The following is a 25,525-nucleotide window of genomic DNA, read 5'->3' on the forward strand; positions in this document are numbered from 1 at the left end:
ACTACTAAAAATATCTACTACTGAAAAATTGCTGAGAAACAAAAGTAAAAAGTAAATTCATTGCAACATCACAGTAAAAAGTCTCTGGAAGCAATACCCCATTATAAAAAACATTCTCAAGAGTTTTGAGAAGGACACTGAAGATAAACACCCACCAATAAATACTGTTTCCTTTTTAAAGCCCTGACTCAGAATTAGCATGCAGTGAGCTTCAAGTTTAGAATGCTGTGCTTAATATATCTATATATTTAAATGTAAATAAACATGATCAGGATTTCTTAGGTAAGCATAAGCAATTCTCACATTTCTGTGCACTGGCATAAAGGCTGACTCTGGGATCCATGCCAATGTTAATGAATTCAAGTTAGAATTTGGGAGTGGAGGAAAAAACCCACTTTATCACCTCAGAATTCCAAAGAAACTGACACATTTAATAAAAGTCTGGTGATTTTTATAAATCTAACAGGCTGGACCAGTACATCGTCACCAAATGACAGCAAGTATGTAATGCTCATAAAGAAGGGGGAAAAAGACTGGCTAATCTTGACCTCAATAGTATGCAAAGCTTTATTCTCACCTTCAAAATTTGTGCTAAAGCACGGAGGTAAACGTAATAAAATGTTGCATGGATATAACAACAGTAGTTTGCATTATACCAAGTTTTCTTTCCTAAGCATTAGGCTGAATGTTATTGACAGAGGTGCTCGAAGACCTATTTTAGGACTATCCTGTTCAACATTTTTTACAGTAATCTTAAATGATAGAAACAGCAAGGGAAAAAACTGTACAACTTAAGAACTGAAAAAAATAGAAAAGGGATAAGATGCCATAGCACAAAGTACTCATGATTTTCCTGTAGAGTCATCAGGCATTTCTAACTGAGCTGTCCAATGCATTAGTTGATCATGTGGAAAATGACACTAGGCAGCTGCAAAAAAGGGCTAGTGGAATACTAGAGCATAACCACAGACGTTTCCAAGAGAAACAAGAAGATAATCATGACACTGTACAAGCCATGAAGAGATCTCAATTTGAATTCTAAACATAGCTATATATATCGTAATCCTGTCAAAAAGAAGATTAATTCAAACTGAAACTTATTCCAAGAGATATTAATGTAATCAGGCACAAAGGAAAGCCTGCCATACCAGAAGGAAACAGAATTTTATTGTCTAACATACTAAAAGAGGGATGTGAGAACACTATAAAAAAAGCAGGTGAGAGAATGAGGGACAACACTTATGAGAGATGACAGCAATTAAACTGTGGAACAATTGAATATGAACAAAAAAAATGACGTGGGAAACCACATTTCTAACCTGAACTGCTGGAACACAGACCCTGACACATGGAGCATAAAAACCCTGCTAGCTTTAAAATTGCATTGGCTTAGTTTTTAAGAGGCATTATTGCCTACAGTTGCCAGTAAGAACAGGCAACAGAACTCAGTTACTTCCTATGTACCCATATGGCCATATACAAAACAACCAGTGCACCAAACTGATGAAGCCGAAGACTTGCCCTTTATGGGAATAACCAATAATGCTCTAAAAATAAAAAAAGCTTCTACCAGAGCTTTATTGTTTGTTTTTAGAAAACAGTATCCTGTATGCTGAAGTACAAGTTAAAAGACTCTTTGCACTAGCAAGTGTCTATATACTAGTTGTAATGTTATGGGGTGGCAGAGCAATCTGGTCACTTACAGAAGTACTCAAAGAGGTCTGAACATTACTTTGAAATGACATTTTACCAGTTCATCTTTTTCTAATTTATTTGATCTAAATATTGCCTTTCTATAGAATAGTATATTATTCTGTGCAATACTATTATTAGCAGGTAAAGTTAAATGAATACTTTGAATTGCTTTAAAAAAGCTAACAAGAAAGCTCTTAATTTCAGTTTCATTCTCCTAGCTACAAGTTAGGATGCTGCAAGTCACTCTTTGTATTTTAAAAACTGAGGCTGAATTCTTCATAGCTATTAAGAGAAACACTACATTGAAGAATTGGCTATCAAGTTGCCTCCAGTAACTGGTTTATTCTTAAGTGACTTCACCATTTCTCTAACCATTAAACATTATAGCGACAGACGGTGATAAACAAAAAAGTATAATGAGGCTTTTTTAAACAATGTGTAAGATTAACTACTTGTAAGACCAACTGTGTCTTCAATTTCACCTGTAGTGTCTGGTTTTTATTAAGAAAATTTTGCCATTTGGTTAGACTATTAAAAAAACAGAACAGAAAAACATGTAGCCAATCATTAAAATGTCAACAAGTAAAGAATATGCATCTTCCAGATATTTCTTCTTCCACCTTAATGAGGGCTTTTGAAACACAAAATCTGTGTACTAGAAACAAGCGTGGTAATTCATATTCCTACACCATAAGCAGCTTCTTTTTTTAGATGAGTGTGTAACAGATCCAGTGCTTTCAACTGTTCATCCGGGAATGACTAATAACTACACAGAGGAGAACAGGCCAACAACTCTGATCACAGATAACTAATAAACTAATGGTCACTAGTGGACTGCACCTGCACTTATCTTTCAGTGTGCACCCCCTGATATGCCAAATTTCTGCAGCACTCTATCTGCGGGCTTTTCTAATCTCTTGTAAACTGTACCAACTATAACCATACAGCCTAAGGCAACTGCTTTCACACAGCAATATGTCTGGTTAACTATTAGCCCTGCCTTGTGAAAGAGAGGCTTGGTGGATATGGGATGAAGCCAGAAAGTGACAGTCTATAGAGGCACATGAAGAAGTGCATCCAGAAAAGTACAAGTAGAAATACAGATGTCATTACTTGCTTCACTCCAATTACTACAGGATAAACAACCCATATTACAGAAATACTAGTCTCTCATACCTACCAGACTTGTGTTGTAAAAGAAGTACATACATAAATGAGTATTATTTCTTGGCTCCTTATAAACATTCTGTCTGTCCTTCAAAAGCCCAAATAAAAAATTATTATAAAGATTCAAGGGTTTTTTTTTCTGTAACTAATATGTGGCATAAATGGATTGGTAACATACACTTCCTCCCCTCCTCTAGTTCACTCTGCTTGAGAAGCAGCAGAAACTCCTCTGCATAAATGTAAAACTAAATATAGATACTACTTTTCAACTGCAACTTACCTGCCAAAATTGGCTGGCAAAAACTCAAGAAAAGCATCATTCAGGTACAGCTGCGTTAGGTTTAACAGTTGGGAAAATCCATCTGGAAGCCTATACAGGAATAAAATAATTTAGTGCCTTTGTTTCAATTATATTCAGGTTATCAAGTCATAATTTCTTACAGTCCTACATACTGATAACTTTAAAATTAAGGTGGTAACAGAATTTCTACAAAACTGCACTAGATACTTGTTCTCTGTAGTATTAGCTTCAAAATTATTGTTAAATATCGAGGACAGTTATCTACAGTCAATAAAAACTACAAATAACAAATGTAGTCATGCTATGTATTTGTTATCTCCATGTAATGTGGAAGAGGCATTCATTAGAGACAGCGAGATAAATTAAAACCTAGGCAACACCTTTTTTCACCAGATTACGCTGTGCAAAGTCTGTATCTCTGGTAGTGCTGCTTCGGGCAAATTAATTTTGTCACTGCAGAATGTGACAGGGAAGTCTCTCATACAAGCTAAGTTTGAAAAACAGTGGTACAGGCTTTAGAGTAAAATTAATTATTGTTATTAAGAAAGAAAACTGTTTGTAGGTTTCTCCATGTTCACAGAGAAGTGAACTTGGACGAAGTACTCTAATGACAGCTATACGGTATCACAGTGCAATGAGGTTAATGAAGATACTTCTCAGGTAACTTTGCTCCTTGCCTCCAAGGGGTAGCGTGTGACTGGGGCAAGTTTATAACTTGTGCAAACACTGATGAGTGTTAAAACCTCCAAAAAATGACAAACTTACTTTGAAATTGGATTTACACTGGCCTCTACAACTGTCAAGACTTTACAGTTTTTTATATTTTCTGGAAACTCCTGTATGCCTGCAAAATACAGGGAGAGGTAGGGAAACAGTCTTAAATTATCAGACTTAATCAGAGGCATAAAAATGATGCACTTAAAACCACTAGCCATAAAAACTTTAATTCATTAAGCAAACGGTTGACTGGTTCTCTGATATTTAATTTTAGATACAATTTTTATTATTGAAATAACCTTACGCAATATCAATTCTTCTATTATTCCATTCCTAAAGAAATTCGTATTGCAGCTTAGCAGGCAGCTCACCAAGGAGAATTATAGAGACACAGTAAACTAACAATTCCCACTGCTCATTACCAAATATTAAAGTACCTGTACTTTGTAATGTACTTAAGATCAGGCCCTCAGTCCCAATTTTTTTTTTTAATTGTTTAAAAAAGGCATTCATACACACGGCAGAATGAAGTTTTCACCAGGATCTGTCTGTCAAATACATGGCTTGCACAACATCCAGGTGAGATGGTAAGGTTTCAAATTTTAACGTTTGTTTACAGCATTCACGGTTCTGCACAGATATCCCAAAATGTGACATATGCTTGCTATTAGCTTCAGACTATTTGTAGAGAAGGACAAAAAAGCTGCAGACACACTTAGGTCTGAAAATTTAAACAATAAGGAACTTCCTCTTTTTCTAAGGTTATTTCCAGAAATGCCATCGTAAATTTCCAACCCATGTATCTGCCAAATTTGTATTTGTCAAAAACTGACAAAACAGGCCTTGAAAACAGGAGACAGGTATCCACCACCTCAGTAAAAAATCGGTACTGTATCATTCCATTACCCAAGACTTTCACCTTAATCTTTATTATACCACAGAAACAAATAAAACCATGGTTATCACACCTGCAGCTTTTTTTTTCAATGTCTCACTACATTGTTCTTATACCCTGAGACAGGAGTGTTTATTTTAAATAAACTTGTCCTAAGTATAACAACCATTCATACTGCAATCCTTCCACTTGGATGAAGAGTACACTACTTTTTCAAGAAAAACCCATATGCTAGTCAAATAGTTTAGACAACTCTTTTTTTCAGGTTTGCTCTTAGACTTTCAATTAATGCATGTCGTTGTGTACGCTTCTGGAGAACTTTATCATGTGTGTGGAGACAGCAGCCTGAATCCAGGGAACGAGACAACTAAGAACGAACTGTATTCTGTGGATGCTCAATTTTAGGCTCATGGGAGCATGAAATTTCATGCTGCTCCAAGAGACATTAAGTGTCTTACAGTCCAGCTGTAGAGAGAAAGACAACTACAGTGTGTCTTCTCATTCAGATTGGCAGGTGGGACTTGGTTATGTCTCTCCATGTATCTGTTCTGACAATACAGAAGCAGAAAAAACATTGCGAAGAATCAACTGCTAAGTAAAGTTATTACTTACATAAGAAATAAAATGATTTCTGATGCTAGCTTATAATTAGGTTCTTTCTACATTTGTGCAGTAACAACTGACCTGGTGCATTAGGACTTAATAGATGGCAATACCACCTGACAAGAAAAGTAGTCAAAACACACATGTTTTCACATTAAGTCAGCTGGTGACATTGAGTGGCAAAGTCACAGAACCATAGAATCATTCAGGTTGGAACAGACCCTTGGGATCATCGAGTCCAACCACCGGCCCGACTCTACAAAGTTCTCCCCTACACCACATCCCCCAACATCTCATCTAAATGGCCCTTAAACACATCCAGGGATGGTGACTATTCCACTGTCTGACCACTCTGTGAAAATTTTTTTCCTAATGTCCAGTCTAAACCTCCCCTGATGCAGTTTAAAGCCATTCCCCCTTGTTCTATCACTAATTACCTGTGAGAAGAGACCAGCACCAACCTCTCCTCAATGTCCTTTCATGTAGTTATAAAGAGTGATGAGGTCTACCCTCAGGTTTTCAAACTGAACAGTCCCAGCTCCCTCAATTGCACCTCATAGGATCCGTTCTCCAGGCCCTTCACCAGCTTCCTTGCCCTCCTCTGCACTTGCTCCAGCACCTCGAGATCTCTCTCATATTGAGGTGCCCAAAACTGGACACAATACTCCAGGTGTGGCCTCACCAGTGCAGAGCACGGGGGAACTATCACCTCCCTACTTCTGCTGGTCACACTATCTCTAATGTAAGCCAGGATGCCGTTGGCTTTCTTGGCCACCCGGGCACACTGCTGGCTCATGTTCAGTTGGTTGTCAGTGAAAACCCCCAGATCCTTCTCTTCCACACAGCTCCAGCCACACCTCCTCAAGCCTGTAGCCATGCAGGGGGTTGTTGTGGCCCAAGTGCAGGACCTGGTACTTGGCTTTGTTGAAGCTCGTCCCGTTAATGTTGGCCACCGATCCAATCTACCCAAGTCTCTCTGCAGAGCCTCCCTATCCTCATGCAGATCAACACTCCCACTTAACTTGGTGTCAGTTGTGAACTCACTGATGATACACTCTGTGTCCTTATCAAGATCATCAATAGAGATATTGAACAGAAATGGTCCCAACACCGAGCCCTGAGGAACACCACTAGTGATCTGCTGCCAGCTGGATTTAGCTCCATTGACCACCACTCTCTGGGACCACCCAGCCAGTGCTTGACCCAGCAGGCCGTTCATTCATCCAGGCCATGGGCAGCCAGTTTTTCTATGAGAATTCTATGGGGAACTGTGTCAAACACTTTTCAAAAATTAAGGTACACAATATCCACAGCTTTTCCCTCATGCAATAATCAGGTCATCTTGTCATAGAAAGAGATCAGGTTTGTCAGGCAGGACCTGCCTTTCATAAACCCATGCTGACTGGGCCTGATCCTCTGGTTGTCCATTATATGACTGGTAACTGCACCCACGATGACCTGCTCCATGACCTTCCCTGGCACTAAGGTCAGACTGACAAGTCTACAGTTTTTCTTTCTGCCTCTCTTGTAGATGGGTGTCACATTTGCCACCCTCCAGTCCAACAGGACCTCCCCAGTCAGCCATGACTTCAGGTAAATCATGGACAACATCCTGTCGAGCATATCTGCCAACTCCCTCAGCACCCTTGGGTGTCACCCATCCAGTCCCACAGACTTGTGTGTATCCAAGCGTTGTAGCAGGTCTCCAAGCGCTTCTTCTTTAACTGTGCGGACTTCATTCAGCTTCCCCTCCCCATCTCCCAGCTCATGAGGCTGACTTTTCCATAAAGTCAGCTTAAGTAGAAACACCATTTCTGTCAAAGTAGACTTTTAGGTCTTTCTTGACAGGAAGTTATTTTTCATACTGAATGGCTGAAACTGTAATTTTGACTCATACTAGGTGATGTACTCTGTTACTGAGAGGTGAAAGGCAAGAAAAGCACACTAAGCCACACAGTTAATCCAGGTGTTTAAATACCTCAAAGTATCATAGAGTCTCTTGGGAAATAACTTGCTGAGATTGAGAACAATAAAATAGAGAAGCAGAGGGGACCAAAAGGAGTTGAACCATCAACTGTAATACAGGCCAAGATTTCTGACACTTCTGATTTACTACCATATGTGTTCATGCACATGCACAAACATGTAAATAAAAATACAGCTTTATATATATGGCTTCAGCCATGTGAAGTTTACTGGGGCTGAGTGTAGTTGAAGTAGAAGACTGTAGCAGGGGATACTGATTCAATTCACTCTATCACAGTTCAAAATGAAAACTAAAAAGGTAATACTTGTAATGAAGTTTAATTTCTGGAAAGCAGTAGTGATATTTAAAGTCCAAATACAGTTTAAGCCTAAAGAAAGGTTAGAAAACTACCATAGAAAAACTAGAAATGTACCTTACCTATTGCTGTCATATAATCATATTAAGAGAAACACATTTCCAAGAAATTTAAATATACATGCTCTTAACGCCAATTGTAGCAAGAAGCTTCTTTCACCAAACAAGTATATCAACAAACAATTCAGATGGAAAGTATCTAACCTGACATAATATTCTGAGCCATGGCAGATGACCAGAAGTCTAGCAAATAAGAGGCCTGTACAAATGAAGTTACAGAGGTTTGTATGAAGTGGTCTTCTATTGTCTAAAAAGTACATGAAGACCTCTTTATTGCTGATGATACAACTTTACCTTCTTAAATTAACTGTCTAATTAGTCAGAGTAAACCACTGCTAAGCTCTTCCTTGGACGTAGAGTTATGTTTCAGACTCACTCTGTGACACTAGTTTTGCTGTTTGAATCACACTGAGAGATTCTCTAAGCAAGGTAGTCACACTACTGGCCTTGGCTTGGTTCTTGGGTGAAAGACTGTTTTGGTCCAACATGTTAAACCTCATGTTTTTAATATTAGTTTCAACTGCCTGTATCAAGAATTCATTGAAGCACAGAAGACTTAAATCTTGATAACTACCTAGAAAACAAAACACACAGCACATCTGCTAGAGAGGAGAATGTCAATGTAAACTTACTCTCAAAAGAACAGCCAAATAAAACATTAGCTATCCAAATACAGACATGTTAAAACAGCATGCTTTTGTACATAACTGGAGAACTCCACAGCAGTCTCCTGTCTGACTATGCCTTCGGCAAAAGGCAGCAGTTTTAACAACAAATTAACAACATAAATTCAACTGATATGAGAAAGCTAGCTATGAAGGAGCCCATCAATTTAGTTTTGCTGCTTCTTAGAGCCAAGACTTATGGTACACACTGTCTTTACCAACCTCACGCAATACTTCAGTACCAATAAATGGCATCCATCACTTAAAAGACCAGTAAACTGGGAATGACAGCACGAAATATATCCGATGTGTGTAGTACACATGCAGAAGACAGAAAAAAAATTAGAAGACTGCTCTTCTATAACATATGATAGAAAGTTGCATTACTTACTGGCTATATAACAACTTTCTCTTCCTCAGCTCTATTCCTCCTGAATGCTAGAAACATGCAGTTACTGTTGGATTAGTATTCTTTCAGCTCTCGCACCAAGCAAACAAATTCAAAAAGCAAGTAAGAAGAGTTAAGTAAGAAGGAAGAGAGACACTGGAAAAAGATATGAGAGAAGGACAAAGATCTGTAAAGAGCACTTTGCAAGAGGACCTGTTCCTTGTTTCTCTGCTTGTCTAACCTTAGTGTCCTGAATCTTCGCCCCTGTTAAGGAAGCTCAGAAAATCAAGGGTCTTCATGACCACATCTTTTCATACCTCTTTTGTAACAGTGTGCTAATAAATCAATTTGATAGCCACCTCCATCCTCCGTGAACATCTGATCAAACTGAGATCCACATTCCTTTCTTAATCCCATTTTTCTTTCCAGTTTCTTACTGTTTTCTTTATACGCTGATACCCAAATATTACAGAAGGCAGTGCAACACATTATTTAGGGGTTATCTATCTTGTCTCTTGCCAGCCTTATCCCACTTTCCTTGAAAACATCATATGGACAGGCTTTATTCTGCTGCTTCCTACTTTACGTAACAACCATTAACCCCAACTCAGTTCAGTGCTGTCACTGACTTACAGATCACTTACATATTCCCCAAAAATATAAACCATCAAACTTGTGGACTATAACCATTTGCAGACCACAAAACAAGAAAATACAATTTGTTGGTAATCTTTAATTCTAACCAAATCTAATTGGGAGCAAAGTCATTTTGGTTGTAAAGTTTCCCACAGAAGTAAGATTTAAATGACAGCTTTTTGTATTTACTTGTCTGTTCCTTCCTCCCTGTTTTCCCAAATTTCAGGCACTTTTAAACTCACTAGCCAGTTTCTACCTAAAACAACAGTTAAAAAAAAGATGGGAAGGTTGCTAAGGAAACTTTGGCAATAAGGTAAGTTACAAGAATCTAAAGTTCTTGTCCAACTAAGCCAAAAGCAGAAAGCACTCATCATTCAGAACTCTACTTGGCAAAAAACTCACCACCTAACCAGCCTAACCTAGAAAGTGGTGTTTAATCACAACTGTGGACCAGCTGAGGCACAGGCCCAAACGGCATACCAAAAAGGTCATACAGGGATTTTTGGGTCAATGGCCACAAATCTGAAGGTAATCAACCTTAGTCTGGATCACATAACATGGCTGAAATACAAAATTCCACCTGATCAGCTCCCCCGAGAGCAATGATTGTTTTGGCACAGCTCATCAGAGCAAATGTGCACCAATATCCCAGTGTTCAGACTGGGTTAAGGCAATTGTAAGTATAACTGGGGTCCCACTCACCATCTGGAGTTACACTCATCTCCTCCCCTACACAGCACAATCCTTTCCTGTCACTACGGTCAGCAAGAGAGAAAACTGGGATGACTTTTTCTCTCCATCAGGTAAGTTTTTTTCATGCAGAAATACTGGCAACTCTGGATTTACAGAAAACTGTGTAAGTCACATGCACCACTGGAAGAATCCTTCACTGCAATGGATCCCAGAGCTGACACCCCAGTATGCTGTTGTTACAGCCCTACTGCAGATGGGGGCTTGCTCTGCTGTTCATACTCAAGTCATGTAGTTGTAGCTTTCTTCATAATCAAATGCTAAAACTAGTACGCCCAGTTATTGAAACCATTACTGCTATACAGCAGTGGCAGTGCCTCCAAATCAAGTTCCATCTCTTCTCACACAGAAGCATTTTAAACAAGTTTAAAAAGACAAAAAAAAAAAAAAGTAGTACTGATTCAATTCCTAAAAATAACAATTATAAATCCTGTGTAAGCCATATGGACAATGTCCCCAAAGAACAGCGTTTACAGCTAGATCTCTAATTGTGTGGAATACAAGAAAAAAAAAATGCTCTCCAAGCAACAGGCACACCAAAAAACCCTCTTGCTGCAAAATAAATTAAACTACAGCCTGTTGAGCACCCATACAACACTGCAGCCTTACAGGTATAGAGAACACAGAAGCAAACATTTAGGTTCAGTTTGTGTGAAAGTGAAAGCAACCTTAATTACACACATTCTTTCCTCAGCTAATCTATTCATTCTGTGGTCTCAGCTTCTGGGCAAGCGGCTGTTAGGATCTGCCTGAAAGAAGGTCCACCATAAAAAGAGCAGCTTTTGTTTGTTTCTCCACCCAGGTCTCTGGTACGACTGTCCTTCCTGACAATATAGATCAAACATGGCAATCAAAATATTTTCAGAGCTCAACAATAGACACCACAAACTCCCCCAAAGATTATGTAAAATCTGTTTGCAAAAGCTGAAATTTTAAACTGAAAACCTAAAGTATCAGTCACAGTCTGTATTCTTATATAGTTATATAATTTGCTTTAATCTGGGATTTCTGCCTAACTTCTAAATTAAAAGCAGTACTTTCCATTATTTAAAGTAGGCAGTGTGTTAGAGCCCGAACAATTCACTGCACAATTCTGACCCATCCATCCTTCCTTTTTAATGTTCAATCCTCTTTCCAATATTCTCAGAGTGTCCCTTACCATAGCTGGTTTCAGATCAATCAGGATCTCAGGTTTCCATGAGACACCTGACCAGGCTGCAGGGCAGCAGTTACACCTTCCTACTCAGAGCTGGAGTTGCAGCTCTTCACAATGTTGGCCTTCATGTACCTGTGCAAAAGCCGGTACTTGGTACTGTAGTCGTTGCCAAACATCTTAGGAGCCTCTGGCTTATTCAGTGAAGACCTAATCTAATTTCAAGAGAAAGGAGCAACTACAGCAAATACACTTCTGCAAACAAATATCCCAAGGCTTTTGAATCCTGCTATATGTCACATCATTTGTTCCTCTTGCACCCTCAGAGTATTAGAATTATCAAATTCCTTGCCATTTGGTTTTCCTTGTATAAGAGTGTGTTGGTTTAAGCCCTGCCAGGACCGGAGAGCACGTTGCCGTTGGCCCTCCCCCACCCTCAGCCGGTCGGGTTGGCAGTGAGGCACAAACCCCAGGTTAAAATAAGAAGAAATTTAATACAACAGTGTGATAAAACAATCTGAACAACAACAGTGGCAATGATAACAACAATAAACAGCAATAACAGTGAACAAGACAAAAGTTATATAGAGAAATACTGCAAAATGGTCACGGAACAAAGCTGACGTGTGGGGTCCTGCCACCAAAAAGCCAAAGAGAAAGTAAAATCAAAGTTTCCTGCCCCTGGACCTGACTTCAGCATGGTATGAATAACCCGGCTGGAGATCCCTTCCCCCTCTCTCTCTGCTGGGGAAACTTAACCCTATCCTAGTTGAACCAGGACAATGAGCATTACAGAAGCTCAGCTTTCTGTCAATCTCTTACTAAAGACAAAAATACACATGCTTGAAGACCTGTGGAAGGAATCTACCTTTCTCAAGAAGTAAAACAACAACAAAAAAAATCTGTAATAGATTTAATCTATCATTACAATTGTCACAAAGTTAACAGAACACCAATTTTAATATATTTATCATTCCTATTCTCTCTACTTTCATTTATACAGGGAAGTTCCCTTCCTTTTTTTTGCTTTTATCAGGGAAATCACTAATCTAAAAATCTTACAAGATGTTTACAAAATTCTAAAAACAAATTCCATTGGATTTCTTGATTTTTCTTTGAAGTGACTTTGTTTGACAAATACCTAATTACAGCTTAGTAAGATGATTCACCTTTCCATCTGCACTTTACAAAGTCCTTTTCTCCAATTCTACACACTCTGCAAGTTTTAAAGTTTCCTTTTCCATCTGTCCTCCCTTTAATGATGGGCATTTGCAGGGTTGTAAGCTATGACTCGGCTGGGGGCTTCTTTTCATTGTTTCCACAATGAAAAATGGAAGTTGAATCTTTACTTGGAGGTCTGTTTGGAGGTTTTTTCTACGGGAGAATAGATAACGTGTACAGTCCACGTAATCACTAATGCAAAAATTTCAATCAAGAAATCTGACAGGAACAAGTTAAACAGTGTTTTCATTTATAAGACAGAAAAAAACCCAATGAAACATTTCCAGATAGAGATTTTTAAGTTTTTCTAAAGAGTTTTAAAGAAAAGTGTACTCTTATTGGTTGCAATAACTATTATAATTAGATTTACAATAAAACAGTATTGTCAATATATTTGGTGCTCATTTTGTTAACAAGGTGGGTACTCAACTACAAACACTTACATAGTAATAAAATACTTATTCACAATTAAGACAAAAGGCTCTTTTGCAGAGTAAATGTCCACATGAGGAAAAAACTAGCAGCATTAAGATGTAAATTGCTTTTTTATAGCTTTGTACCCATTACAAGTCTGAGTCAAGTTTAGTATTTCTAAAATTTGGTTTGAGATCATGGAAGAAATTTAAAAATTTTTTTGAAAGAAGGAATACTATTTTATACTGCATGTTAGTGTCCTGATCCGTTTAAATGGATAATGCCTCCTCACCACTTTCACCAAAAACTACTTGTACTGCTAAATTATCAGAGCTGGTGCAGGCAGAGGAAAATAGACAACAGTTTAGTGGGGATTTTGTGGATTTTGGTTTTTTATTCTTTGTATACATATGTACTGGCACAGCTAGGATACTCCAGCAAGCCCACAAGAGCCTTCCATGCATTCACCCTCAAACCATTTGGAAGAACTTCCAATTTTAGAGTAAGGTATTTCTAGGCCTGCTCTCACCACATTCCTTACACAACATAATGGAGAAGGAGTATGAATAGAAGACAGGTTCCTAAATGCCTTTTCTCTGGGGAAAAAAAAAAAAAAAAAAAAAAAAATCTTGAAGGCATGCCTGACACACTAATTTACATAAACCTAATCAGGCTAAGGCAGTGCAAAATTCCAAGATGTGGAACACAAGGAAGGCTGCAGGCAGCAGTTTTGTTCATAATGCTGTCTTGGACAATTACCAAGGTTCAGGTGGTATTCGACTATGTCTAATTCATGGTTGGAGTGTTGTCAGGTCCCCAGAGTAACCTGAAACTGAAGTGTAACAAATACCTAAAGCTGTTTTGCTTTTTTCCCCCCCACACCCTCCCTACCACCGTGGGCTGCAAATTCAGTATTGCCTGTCCAGTCACTTCTAGCTGATACATGATGTCACTCAAAGCACATCTCTACAAAAAACAAAAGTATATTCTGCCTTTACATGCAAATCCACATCTAAAACCGCCATAATTACTTCTACAATGCCTTTTGCATGTTAAAAAATTTCTTTTGAGTCCAGTAAGAGATTTGTATTTAACTTATTTCAGAATTTCATATAGGTACATTCAAATTCCACATTCAAGACTTGAACTGCATTGAAATTCCATTCTGTTTGCATCCCCTCTTCCAGACAGAGATCTTTTTATTCTGCAGACAGATCCTATTCAGTATCTTTAATGAGACAGACAATATATTTAAGAGGAAATACTATAAACACTTGAACAGAGAACTTTACATAGAACAGCTGCCTACAGTTAGGATAATTTTATGACCCCTATATGGTGACACATTACAGTAAAGCTACAGACTCAGGACTCAGCAGCGGATCAATTATCTTTTCTTTTATTTCACTGTCATGGATGATATAAAACCCCTTATCCCATCTCCACCCTTCCCACCTGCCCCATTATAAGCAGAGAAACAGCAAATTTACAGAAAGTTATTTTTTTATTCAGGATCTTCCTCTTTTCTCCCTGCAGATAACAAAACTTGTATCTACCTCCCTATTAACTATAAATAATTTCCAATTCCTTTAAAATCTATATTCCTAAATGCACCAGATGGACAAAATAAGACTAAACACTCTCTTGAATTCTTGTTCTCTAACTTCCCAAACCCCGGCACACAGTGTATTAACACTAGTTGCCAAATTAGTAGATGATTTTAAAACACTGACAAAAACATATTGGATCTAAATTTGCATATATTAACAAAATTCTTTACAAGTACTTGAAATAATTTTATAGGCAGATATGCCTGGAGATGGGATGGAGGGGTGTGAAGGTTGTGTTTGTTTTCTTGGGTTTAGTTTGTGTATTTTTCCATGAAGATTCCTTGCAGTACAGACTCAAAAACTGATATGTTTAAATTCACTGTAACATTGCAGGAAAGAGAACCACTCCTTGATATCTAAGAGATTACTGAAGATGATTTTATTTCCAAAGCACAATGGTTTTCTTTAGTCTTGCTACTTATTTTCTAGTATTGCTATTTAATCTCCCAAAGGCCTGAAAAATACAACTTAAAAATTCAATCTTTTTCTTTCACCACCTTCAAGTAAGGAAAAAGACAATCTCACTGTTTCCCACTATGCTAACTCTACAGGTACAAATGATTTCAAGCCTGTCTATCAAGCTTCCAGGAATTTCCCTGGCAGTCACCCCATCATATGCTTCAGCCTTTCAAATCACTCGATTCCAGTAACCTATAAAGCTATCTCTTCTGTCCATTTATATATGCCATCATACACTGTAAATGAATGCTTTCCTCTACTTCAAAGAGGTAAAAATATTTCCTTGACGGTCTTCCACACAGTCCTAGATGTAGGCTAAGGCTGGCATCCCAGAGCCATGAGGAAACAATTGTCCCCTAAAGGTTAATAAACCCTAAACCAGACAGACTTAGGGGTGAAGACTGGTGGTGTGGGGTTTTTTGGTGAGTTTTTTTTTTTCCCCTGTACAACTGCCAACAAAATAACTTGGCCATAGAGGATTAAAAAGTTTTACATTTTCCTTTAGCTTCGTAAGTAAAACTAATTTTTCTATGTATGTCTTACCTTCCATATGCTACAATTTCTCTTTAGGATGTAACAGAGTAGCGCTGGGAGAAAAGGGCATCTCTTGATGCTTTTTCTACAATGCAGGATGTAATTTCTGGTATAGGAACGTATTTATTTATTGTACCATGTGTTCAAGTATCATTTCATCTTTGACTAAGATAGCATCAAGCTTCAGGTAAAAGCTTCAAAGCTGAAGCATACCTGGAAAGCAGCAACGGAATACTTCTGATATTAAGGGTTTGCAATAGCCTCTGGGAATCAGGTTAAAACGCAATAAAGGGAAAACTGATGTACTCACTACCAAAAAACTACAGAATATATTGCCTATTGCCAAGGTTAAAGGCAGAGATAAAACTAACTCTATTCCATGTTTGCTACGTATATACCAGCAGCTTGATATTTTAGGCTACATCCATGAATATTCCAAACCAAACACTTCTACAAAGATTTCTGTATGCTCCAGAACACACAGAGGCTTGTACTCCCTAACTCAGCACAGGTCTCGAAACATATCACTTCACACAAAGACTAGATATATTGAAAGAGAAGGAGTAAAATGAAGACTACTAAAACCCCCAACCTATCTGGCTCAAGAAGGCCCAATAACAGAAGTTGTTGGACACTGGGAGCACACAGAAGAAATTTGTGTCTCCCGGCTTTCTATACTTTACCAAATCTTCCCTATGGTCCTGGTTTTGGTTACTGTTGGAGAGAAGACACTAGACTGCATGAATCCTTGTTCTGATTAAATATTATTAAATACTCTTTATTATCTTCATTTGCACATCTGCCATGTCCCTGTTACGCAGTTTATATATTGTATATAAGAAATTAAGACACATTGAAATTTAAAATTATAAAGGCAAGACTTTTTATGAGCTATTAAAATATCATAAAGATTTCCTTCTTGGAATAATACATTTTATTGTAGTAGAATTTCTACTTGAAGAATTTCTGCAATTCTGATCTTTCATCTAAATGTCAAATATTATGCACACATATATACACATACGTACCCTTTCTTAGAAAGCTGGATGCTCTCCTGTGCAACAGGTCTCCCTTCACGAGGTAACTTGAACAAGTTTTAAAACTGAATCTTCATACTTCATTTTTCTATCAGTTCTTTAGAAAATTAAATACTTCTCTTTGGTCAATACATTTGATTATATCTATGTCACAAACAGCTCAACTATCTTACATGAAAATCCTACTATACTTCATGTACGCTTGTATTTGAAAACTAAAGTCTAACTAACTACCCTTCTAAAATGCAACCTTTAAAACTAAATGCATTTGATCTAAAGGATTTTGCACTCCATGATTTAGCTGCCTTCACATTAGAAGAAAACCCTTACATCAATACTACAAGAAAAATACAGGAACCATCACCTTCACTTATCACAACCACAGGAATCTGAAAAACATTCTCTATTTTAGAATTTGATATCTCTCATCCTCCTGCACTGAGATTGGTGATTGATCTCTAGTAATTTTATTCTTTATAAATGAAGGAAAAGTAATTGCAGTGTGTCCCACAAAGTCCACTGCTTCCACACTGTATTCTAACGAAGGAGAAGGAAGAATCAGATTGCTAGTCTTGAAAAACTAGTAAAACCCTTACTATTTGGCTGTATTACAGACACACAACAGAACAATTGTGAACAGGGGGAAACTGAGCAGTAAATTCTTACCAAGAGAAAAGCAGACACAAGGGAAGAGAACAGGCTTGCAGCTGTCAAGAGAAAAATGTTCCATGGTTGCAACAGTGGATAGGGAAACAGAAAGGGAAAGGCACTTAAGCCAACAAACTGAAGACTCAAGTAATACCAAATTTATTACAGAATAAACAGCACTATTTCTTACCTCATACAACAGGGACAAACAGGGACCCTGATCTGTTTTTTTGAGTTTTACAGAGCTTTCACAAATAGTGGGAGACAAGATGACCCAAGTAAACAAGCGTGTAACTTCAGGACTATTTTTGATGTGCAACACTAGGCAGAGAAGCTTTCCAAACTGTGATAAGATTGAGAATGGGCACATGACCGTAGTTTAAATAAGTTTCTGTGCTGTCATTTCTTTGAAATGTGTTAAAAACAAAACAAAACAACCTCTAGAAAACAAAGCTTCACAGTTTACTGGGATAGAATTTTGTTCAGCTACTGACTCCTTAAATTTATTTGATTCAGAGGAACAAGTGTTCTTTCATCAGCATTAAGGGCTTAGCTAAAGGTTACACCATTTTGGACGGACAAGTAACTCTAGCTGGGAAGTGACCAGCTGCCTATTTATGTACTAAGGAATTTGCCGGCACTAGAACTCAAATGCACTTTTGCTGCTTTTAGGTCTTTTGCATTAGAACTTGTGTTGGAAACAGTTAATCCTTTCAACAGTGCAGTCTAGGACAAAAAGAGGATTCTTTCTCTGTTGTGTGCCACTGAAAGTTTAAGTAAGGCCAGTGTTCTTTAAGAAAGACTATTAATCCACTTGTACCAGGAACAGAGCAGTGACAATCAAGTCAATTTATCACACTAAATGCTGTGTTCATTAGGCAGAAATAATAAAGTAACAGTTTAAGTACAGACTAGGCTACAATAAACAATTAAGGAGAATTCCAACACCTCAACTGCTGGAATACTTCCTTAATAAAGCAAAACTTACTTCACTTTGGGGAATCATAATTAGCTAGCTGTCCAAATAAAACAATGAATTTAACATGATAAAATCTTTGGCATATTTATTTAATTCCTATTTTCAAATATGATTTCAAGGAAAGGTCCTCTTACTTAACTTTGAATTAATAAGATTATCTTATCTTCATCAATTAGCAAGATTGAACTTTTTTTTTCTCTCATATGCCACACAACTAAGTCTGATGACAATATATTTCAATTTCCTCAGTTGCACACATCTGCCAGCTTGCCAAAGCAACACCATTAATAAAGTCCCATGTGTACAATACTTGGCTGACAGTTTCATAATTTTTAAAAGAATGACTCACACAGAATGATAGATTTTCAACAAGTCAGACAAGTGAACCAGTCATTGTCTACAGATGCTTCTCCCCACACAAAGGTTACTAACCTCAGAGCAGGACAGCAACACAGCCAAGTTCTACAACGATTTTCAGATAGGTCATTAAAATAAACTGAAAACGATTTTCATATGAAACAAAATCTAACAATAGAATCCAGCAAAATTTTACAAATTTTTGTGCAAACTATCTTCAGTATAGTGAAACATGAGAAAGCCACTAAAAGTAATAAATTTGAGTATATGCATTTTGAGATAATATAAAATTTTACAATATCAGCTTTCAGTAATGAATCTCAAAGTACAAACCAATCAATTTGGCAGATACAAATAGATATCACAACCAGACCATAAAAGAGCATCTTTTATGTTAAGCAGTAGAGTAGTAATTTAAAATTTACTAGCTGTGTAGCTTCTAGAAATTATACTTTCACTAGTGTCTTTGTACAGTCAGTGATGATTTGCCTTTTAGTTACCCCAATATAAGTGAAGTGACTTACCATTCTTGCTGACATCCAGTTCCCTGAGATTAATGAGATTTGCAATGGATGCTGGCAATGTGGTTAGATCATTGTCTGGCAAACTCAGCTTGTGCAGAGACTGACAGTTAAAAAGTTGCTATTGAAACAAAGAAAAAAGTGAATGCAACTTTCTCTTAGTTTCCTCTATATAGCTTTTGGTTTTAATCCCTTTAAACTTCTGACCTCACAGCTTGAAGGCCAGACTAGAGTCTTTGACTACAAAAACTTTATTTAACTAGTTTTATTCAAAACTGACTAAGTTTACAATGCTTAGGAAAGAAAAAAACCCACCAATGGTCACAACAAGACAGCACCTATGCTTAACACTTCCACTACCTCAGAAACTGTGACCTGTAGTTACACATAATCCTGCAAGCACCACAAAATAAGCCATGTGATACCCCAGAGGTAATCACAGCTTTTTTAAAAAAGAAAAAATGAATAGATTGATGCATTTCTTTAAAAGTCAAATAGATTTGGAACACAGGATTTGCGTAGGCATTGACCTTCTCTAAAAGTTTAAATTTTATTCCGTTATATCTTACAATATTTTTTCCCTTCCATGCTTCCTAGCTCAAGTACACAAGCATTCAACAAAATTATGATGAAAACTAGTGAAAGTTTGATCTAAGAATACAGAAAACTGTAGAATCTCTTCTGTATACATGTATTACAGTTTGTATCTAGTTCAGAGCCAGATCTCTTCCTATATGCAAGTTACCCTCAGATGCTTACCCAAAAGCCTTACAAATTGACAAATAAGGCAACGGAAGCGTAATGGAAGAAAAATCCTCAAATAATATGTAGGAATCTTACAGATAGTACTGAAGAAATATCTGTAAGTGATTTAAAAGGTTCTTCTGCACAATTTATGATGAATATTCCTTCCTGAAAATTTGGGTAAGATCATTCATAAATACCTGGACTTAGTGTTCTCTTCTTTTGGAATTCTGAGAAAAAAAAAACAGGAAGTGTTCTCCAACTAAAAGAATTTATCCCAATCAACATTATAGCAATGGGTTTAGTTCAACCAAAACTTCTTGAATCTTTCCCAATTATGAGGCCATTATTTCAACCAGACTGTTGAACAAGCCCCATTCACGTTAACGTTTTCATATACCACTCCAGAACAAAAAACAGACATAAATTAGCAAGATGGACAGTTCAAGGAATGAGCTTTAACTTGTCTACTGATGTTTACAATTCCTCAGAAATGTACACCTGACAAAACTAGCTGTTATCATTAAGGCTTTGAAGAGTTACAAGTTACTTCGGATATTATATGGGAAGAGCAATGACCTCACATGTTTCATAGCCACTCCTTTACTTCAGTACTTCAAGCAAGAATATATACTTAAAACTCATCTGTTAAAACAATAATCTGGTGTCTTGTAATCATTAGAAATTTCCCTGATTAGTCAGGTGAAAGCAAATGCAGTACAAGACACTACAAGATCCCTAAAGGAAAATGGTGGGCAGAGGGGAGTTCTGTATGGTGCCGACTTTGTAATTTGTCCTTTTGTTGTTGTTGTTCTTTTTTAATGTTTGCATATTCAGTGATTAAGTAGATCATCATTACTGTTAGTGAACAGAAGAAGTCATACAATTAAGGACTATTTTACTGTTGAATTTCAATTTCTTCCAAACAGCAAAGTGAGAGGAAAACTAAAACTGCTACAGTTTGAAATTTTTAAAAAAGTGCACACTGTGGCACTTGGGATAAACAGTGTACCTTTACAGATGTGATTTAGCACACAGGATGAAAGCATTTCAAATGCCTGATCACTTTTGAAACTGAGACTACACACCACTGTTCTGTGTAAAGCAAAGTCCTTCACCACCACCATCTTTCATTCCACCAGTTTGCTCATGCTGCACCCTCAGCCAGCGAACTAGATTAAGAAGCTATACTGTAAGAATGGATTTTTGAAGTATGATGCAGTTCTGAAAAGACTGGAGGTAATTTTTTTTTAAAAAGTGCCACACACCCCGACAGGCCATTTCAGTGACTGGGTTGACAGGACAGCCCTAAACCAGTTGTGTTGTGACATACAAAGAGCAGCAGATTGCAAAACAGAGATAAGAACATGCCACTAAGGTCAAGAGGAAAGGGGAGAGTGGGAATGTCTTAAACAGGCTTCAGAAAGCTAGAGACACCTTTCATCTAAGATAGCTTAATTAGAAACCTTTTTCAGAGTTAAAAAACTAAGTAAAAGCTTGGGTTGGGGAAGAGGCATACAGAGTTTGGAACTCTGGTTCCGAATCAGCTAGGATCATTTAAAATGTTAGAGGCATTCCATTATGGCTCTTCTGTGAATAGTGTTAAGATCACACTTTCTGTCCAATCATTAAATAAAACACTTTTCTATTCTTCACTACTCCGTAATCTCTCTGCCTGTGTCTTTTACAGTATTTCAATTTCTGTGACAGGGTTTTTTTTCTTTTGAAAACTGAAAGGCTAGTAAAAAATGACCAAAATTACTTAAAAGATTAATAAATTCTCAGCTTCTCAAAAAGGAGCCTATGAAGATGACTTATTATAATGTATAAACATATTAACATGAAGCAAATATAAGCTATTCGGGGTCCCTGCAGTTCAGCAAAGAAAATCAAAAATGAACAAAACAAATGTTCAAGCAGTCTTTCTAACTATATGGATAATTTAATCTTGGACTAGACTAATTCAAGTGGTAGACTGCCCACCTCTCAGTGGTATCAAAATTAGATTTCATATACTAACTGACTAATGAAGTCAAATTGCATGTAAAAGAAAAGGAAGACAGGGCAGACTGATCTTCTGATCTAAAATGCCAACATGCATCCATTTGATTGTTACAGTACAGTCTTTTGTCTTCTAAGATTACTAAATGGAATTTTTTAGAGAATTATGAGTTTGGGAGGAAGATGTTTGCTTAGTTCTTATGATTTGGGAAAGAGGAATTTAATGCAAGAAGAGTTCAGAAATTTTCCTCTTTTTTGGCTAAGAAAGGTATTTTATTCTGGTTTTTAAGCATTTAATTTTATTCTTCACCAATAAAGAATGAGAGACAGGAATGAATGAAATTCTGAAATAATCTGAAAAAAACTTGGAAGGCTGATAAAAAGTCTTTAAAAGCAAGCTACTTAAACCTAAAGTGACTAACTGTAGAATAAAAAAGTATCCTGCTTGGGAAGAGACAACAATAAAATAGTAGAAGTTCTAAACTGTAACAGACTTTGACAAAATGTCTAGTTTTAGCTCTGTTCAACATACAGATTTGAATTAGTGGCTTCTCAGGAGCATTTAAAGTTGGATTTTTCAAAAGCACTCAGCTGGTTTAAGACAGCTTTAACTGGAATCCAGGTCTTCTAATAGCTGACAGTTCTGAAACTAGTTTATTTCCTTGTTTCATTTACCTTTCATAAAATTCAAACCAGCAAAATCTGAAGTGGTTATAGCAAATCTTCCAAAAATCTAACAAAGTATTCTATAGTTGTCCTGCGTGACAGTGCACACAACTGTGACAGAACAACTTTAAATATCAAGTCTTTCATCTAACTTAGTGGAATTTTAATTCCACTAAGACAGGACCTGGTAAAGGAAACAAGTCTATTGCAGTGATCACTTTGTACTTCTCAAAAGTCTCGCTGGCAAAAATTTTAATTCTTTTCTCTAGTATATTAATTCAGCATGCACTTTGTCTTCAGATTACAGAACAAACAGCAAATATTTCTATAATTAAGATGTAACCAAAGTGGCATTCCACCTCTCTTGCTTTTGAATTTAAGTAATCTGAGATCTTCAGAAACTCTTTTCAGTCATGTACCAAAGACGAAAGCAAGACTTCAAGCATACAGATACTCTGGATTGTAGCTATCTTTTGCAGGCACGAAGATCTGAACAAGACATTAAACTTGTTTCTTCTATATCAGATATTCAAAATCATGCTGCAATTTGTTGAGTACAGCTAGTCCACTTGAGCGGACACTACCACAGAAATAAATTAGCCACCCTCTTCTCCTATATACGTCTCTTGGGCTGAATCCCTTGCTTAAGCAATTTCACCCCAATTCATGCAGCAAACTAGTCAAGCAGGAACACATAATCACTCCTTCTACAGGGCTGCTTATTCTGGGACCAACATTTACTTAAAAATATTTGGCAAACTGCAGCCTAAAAGCTGAAGTGGAAAGCTAGACATTATCAGCTTCTAGAATGCTGATGACTTAACAGAGTTAATAAATGTAACTAAAAGGAAAACTACCCAACATACCTTTGGAAGCTCTTCAATCTGATTAGCATCTAAATAGAGTTCTTCCAAGGTCTTTTCAAAAGTAAAAATCTCCTTAGGCACCTGTTCCAGGCTGCAGTGAGAATAATCAAGCGTGGTGACTGTTTCCTCCTCTCCACGCAGACAGCGGCATGGCACCAGCCGCACAAACAAATTCCGCTTTGTTGTCATTTTCAGGCACTGTAAAACAGAAATCGGTCGATTTAAAAACCGAGACAATTCAGAAATACTCACGTGGGCAGCTCCTCAAACTTCCTTCCACTGGCTGCCAAATACTTAAAACAGAAAGATGTGTATACATACCCACATATATGTGTGTGTATACACATATGAGAGAGAGAAGAGAGTATTTATTTTCTTTTAAACACAACAGATCTGTAGTGGCACTAAATGGGGTTGAAATACGTGCAGACCCCAGAATACGAAGTCAAAATTAGGCTGTAACTTTTCACACGCTAGCACAACTCTAGACTGCAAAGAATAGGAGAATTTTGAAGCAGTTCTGAAATGTCAATTCTGTTTTTAGAACACAGATTACTCCTAACTTTACAGAGGTTGCTAGGATGATATTTTTGCTTAATAGAGTAAACTAAACTCTCTACAGAGCGTTAAAATATAGCTATAGAAAAGCTAAATTCAGCTTTTGGATGAATAAGGTTAAATACATGTAACTTAGTTTCAAATCCCTCATTTAAAGACAGAATACGACAAAAAGAACCAGCCTGGTTTCTACCAACTGTTCTATCTACAGTTTAAAAGGAAAGGTTTCTAAATGCACATATAAAGAAGTGACTTCTTTCTGCAACTCCGTTCAGTTTGGAAAACTTGGAACACATCTTGCCATGCACACTGGAACTAAGGAAACTTCACCCTGCAATGGAAATGTATTTTTCTTCCTTTAAATTCAGTCACTGCTCTAACAGCCCCCTCTAATCTCTGTGGCTTCTACAGTATTTGTACTCATTGGAAGACAGCAAACCTAGATGGTACAAACTGACTAGCTGATTACTGACAGCATACACCAGCCATATTTTGACTCCTTCCTCCTCAGCAAGAGCACAAGTTTAGGTGTCTTTCCTCTAATTAGCAATAACACTTCGCAAAACTCAGAAATGATCATCTTCAAAATGTCACCTCAAGTTTCAAGTTTGGCTAAAATCAGATGACACGCTCAACAATTTTTCAGGAAGGACTAACATGCAGACAGACAAGATCATGTGAGCTTCATTTCCTCAGGAAATTGGCCCAAAAATACACACTTTTCAAAACAGCACTAAGTACTTATTTTCTCAAACTGTCAACACTACAAATCAAAATGTTTGGAGCTTTCAATCTCAATTTTTTTGAAACTGCAGAAATTGTATTTCAACTTCTAGATCGGTGACAAGAAACTTTTTTCTTCAAGTGCCATAAACATCTTTCAGACACATTATACAGACTGCACTTGAACTTTCAGACAGCATGATAGTAATACAAAGAGAAAATAAAATTCCATGGCCACTGCAATATATGAAGTCACAGGCTCCAAGACCCCTCTTCTTACTAAAACAAGAAGTCACACACTTTGATCTTCCTCAATGACCAGCAAGCTTGCCAAGTACTTCACAGTATGTTTAATATATACAACTACAGGTAAAGGGACTCCTGTGCTTCAGTGTTTTCGCTAAACAGAAGTAGAGCTTATCACTCAGGCTGGATACAGTCAGATTCTACATTCATCCATTAAAAAGATGGAAGAAAACTCTTCATTAGAATAGTGGGATGTCAAGACTACCTTTTTTAACAACACTTCGATGTTGCTAGGATTTTGTTCCTATGTTTACTGTCAGAACACTTACTACCTAACGTAAAACTCCAGCCATGTTATTTAAATAGCAAGTGATCTAAAAATATTTAACTCTGTTGCAATGCAAAGAGTCTAGAGACTGCAAATTCCACACTGGGGATTTACACAGAATGAGAAAGTCAGCAAAAAAGACAGCATGACCTCCCCCTGCTTCTTCCACAGGACAGGCTTCAGCAAGACATCCTCCAGCCACCCACAGCCAGATGACAAAGATGATATGGAAGCTGGTGTGC

The 25,525-nt window shown here is 37.3% G+C and overlaps 1 protein-coding gene across 12 annotated transcripts in view; it reads right to left on the reverse strand.

The window, feature by feature from the left end:
• The window catches only part of ERBIN (erbb2 interacting protein), a 127,699-nt gene that overhangs the window by 43,513 nt on the left and 58,661 nt on the right, over positions 1 to 25,525 (reverse strand). For all 12 annotated transcript variants that reach the window (XM_026865475.1, XM_026865469.1, XM_026865466.1 and 9 more), the window contains 4 exons: positions 23,429 to 23,626; positions 19,155 to 19,272; positions 3,929 to 4,007; positions 3,143 to 3,232 (listed from right to left, as the gene is read on the reverse strand). In XM_026865475.1, the coding sequence (XP_026721276.1) occupies positions 3,143 to 3,232; positions 3,929 to 4,007; positions 19,155 to 19,272; positions 23,429 to 23,617 (476 nt within the window). In that variant the 5' untranslated portion in view covers positions 23,618 to 23,626. The remainder of the gene's footprint in view (positions 1 to 3,142; positions 3,233 to 3,928; positions 4,008 to 19,154; positions 19,273 to 23,428; positions 23,627 to 25,525) is intronic.

The sequence above is a fragment of the Athene cunicularia genome (genome assembly GCF_003259725.1).
Source record: "Athene cunicularia isolate RWA chromosome Z unlocalized genomic scaffold, athCun1 chrZ_part1, whole genome shotgun sequence".
Lineage (NCBI taxonomy): Eukaryota > Metazoa > Chordata > Aves > Strigiformes > Strigidae > Athene > Athene cunicularia.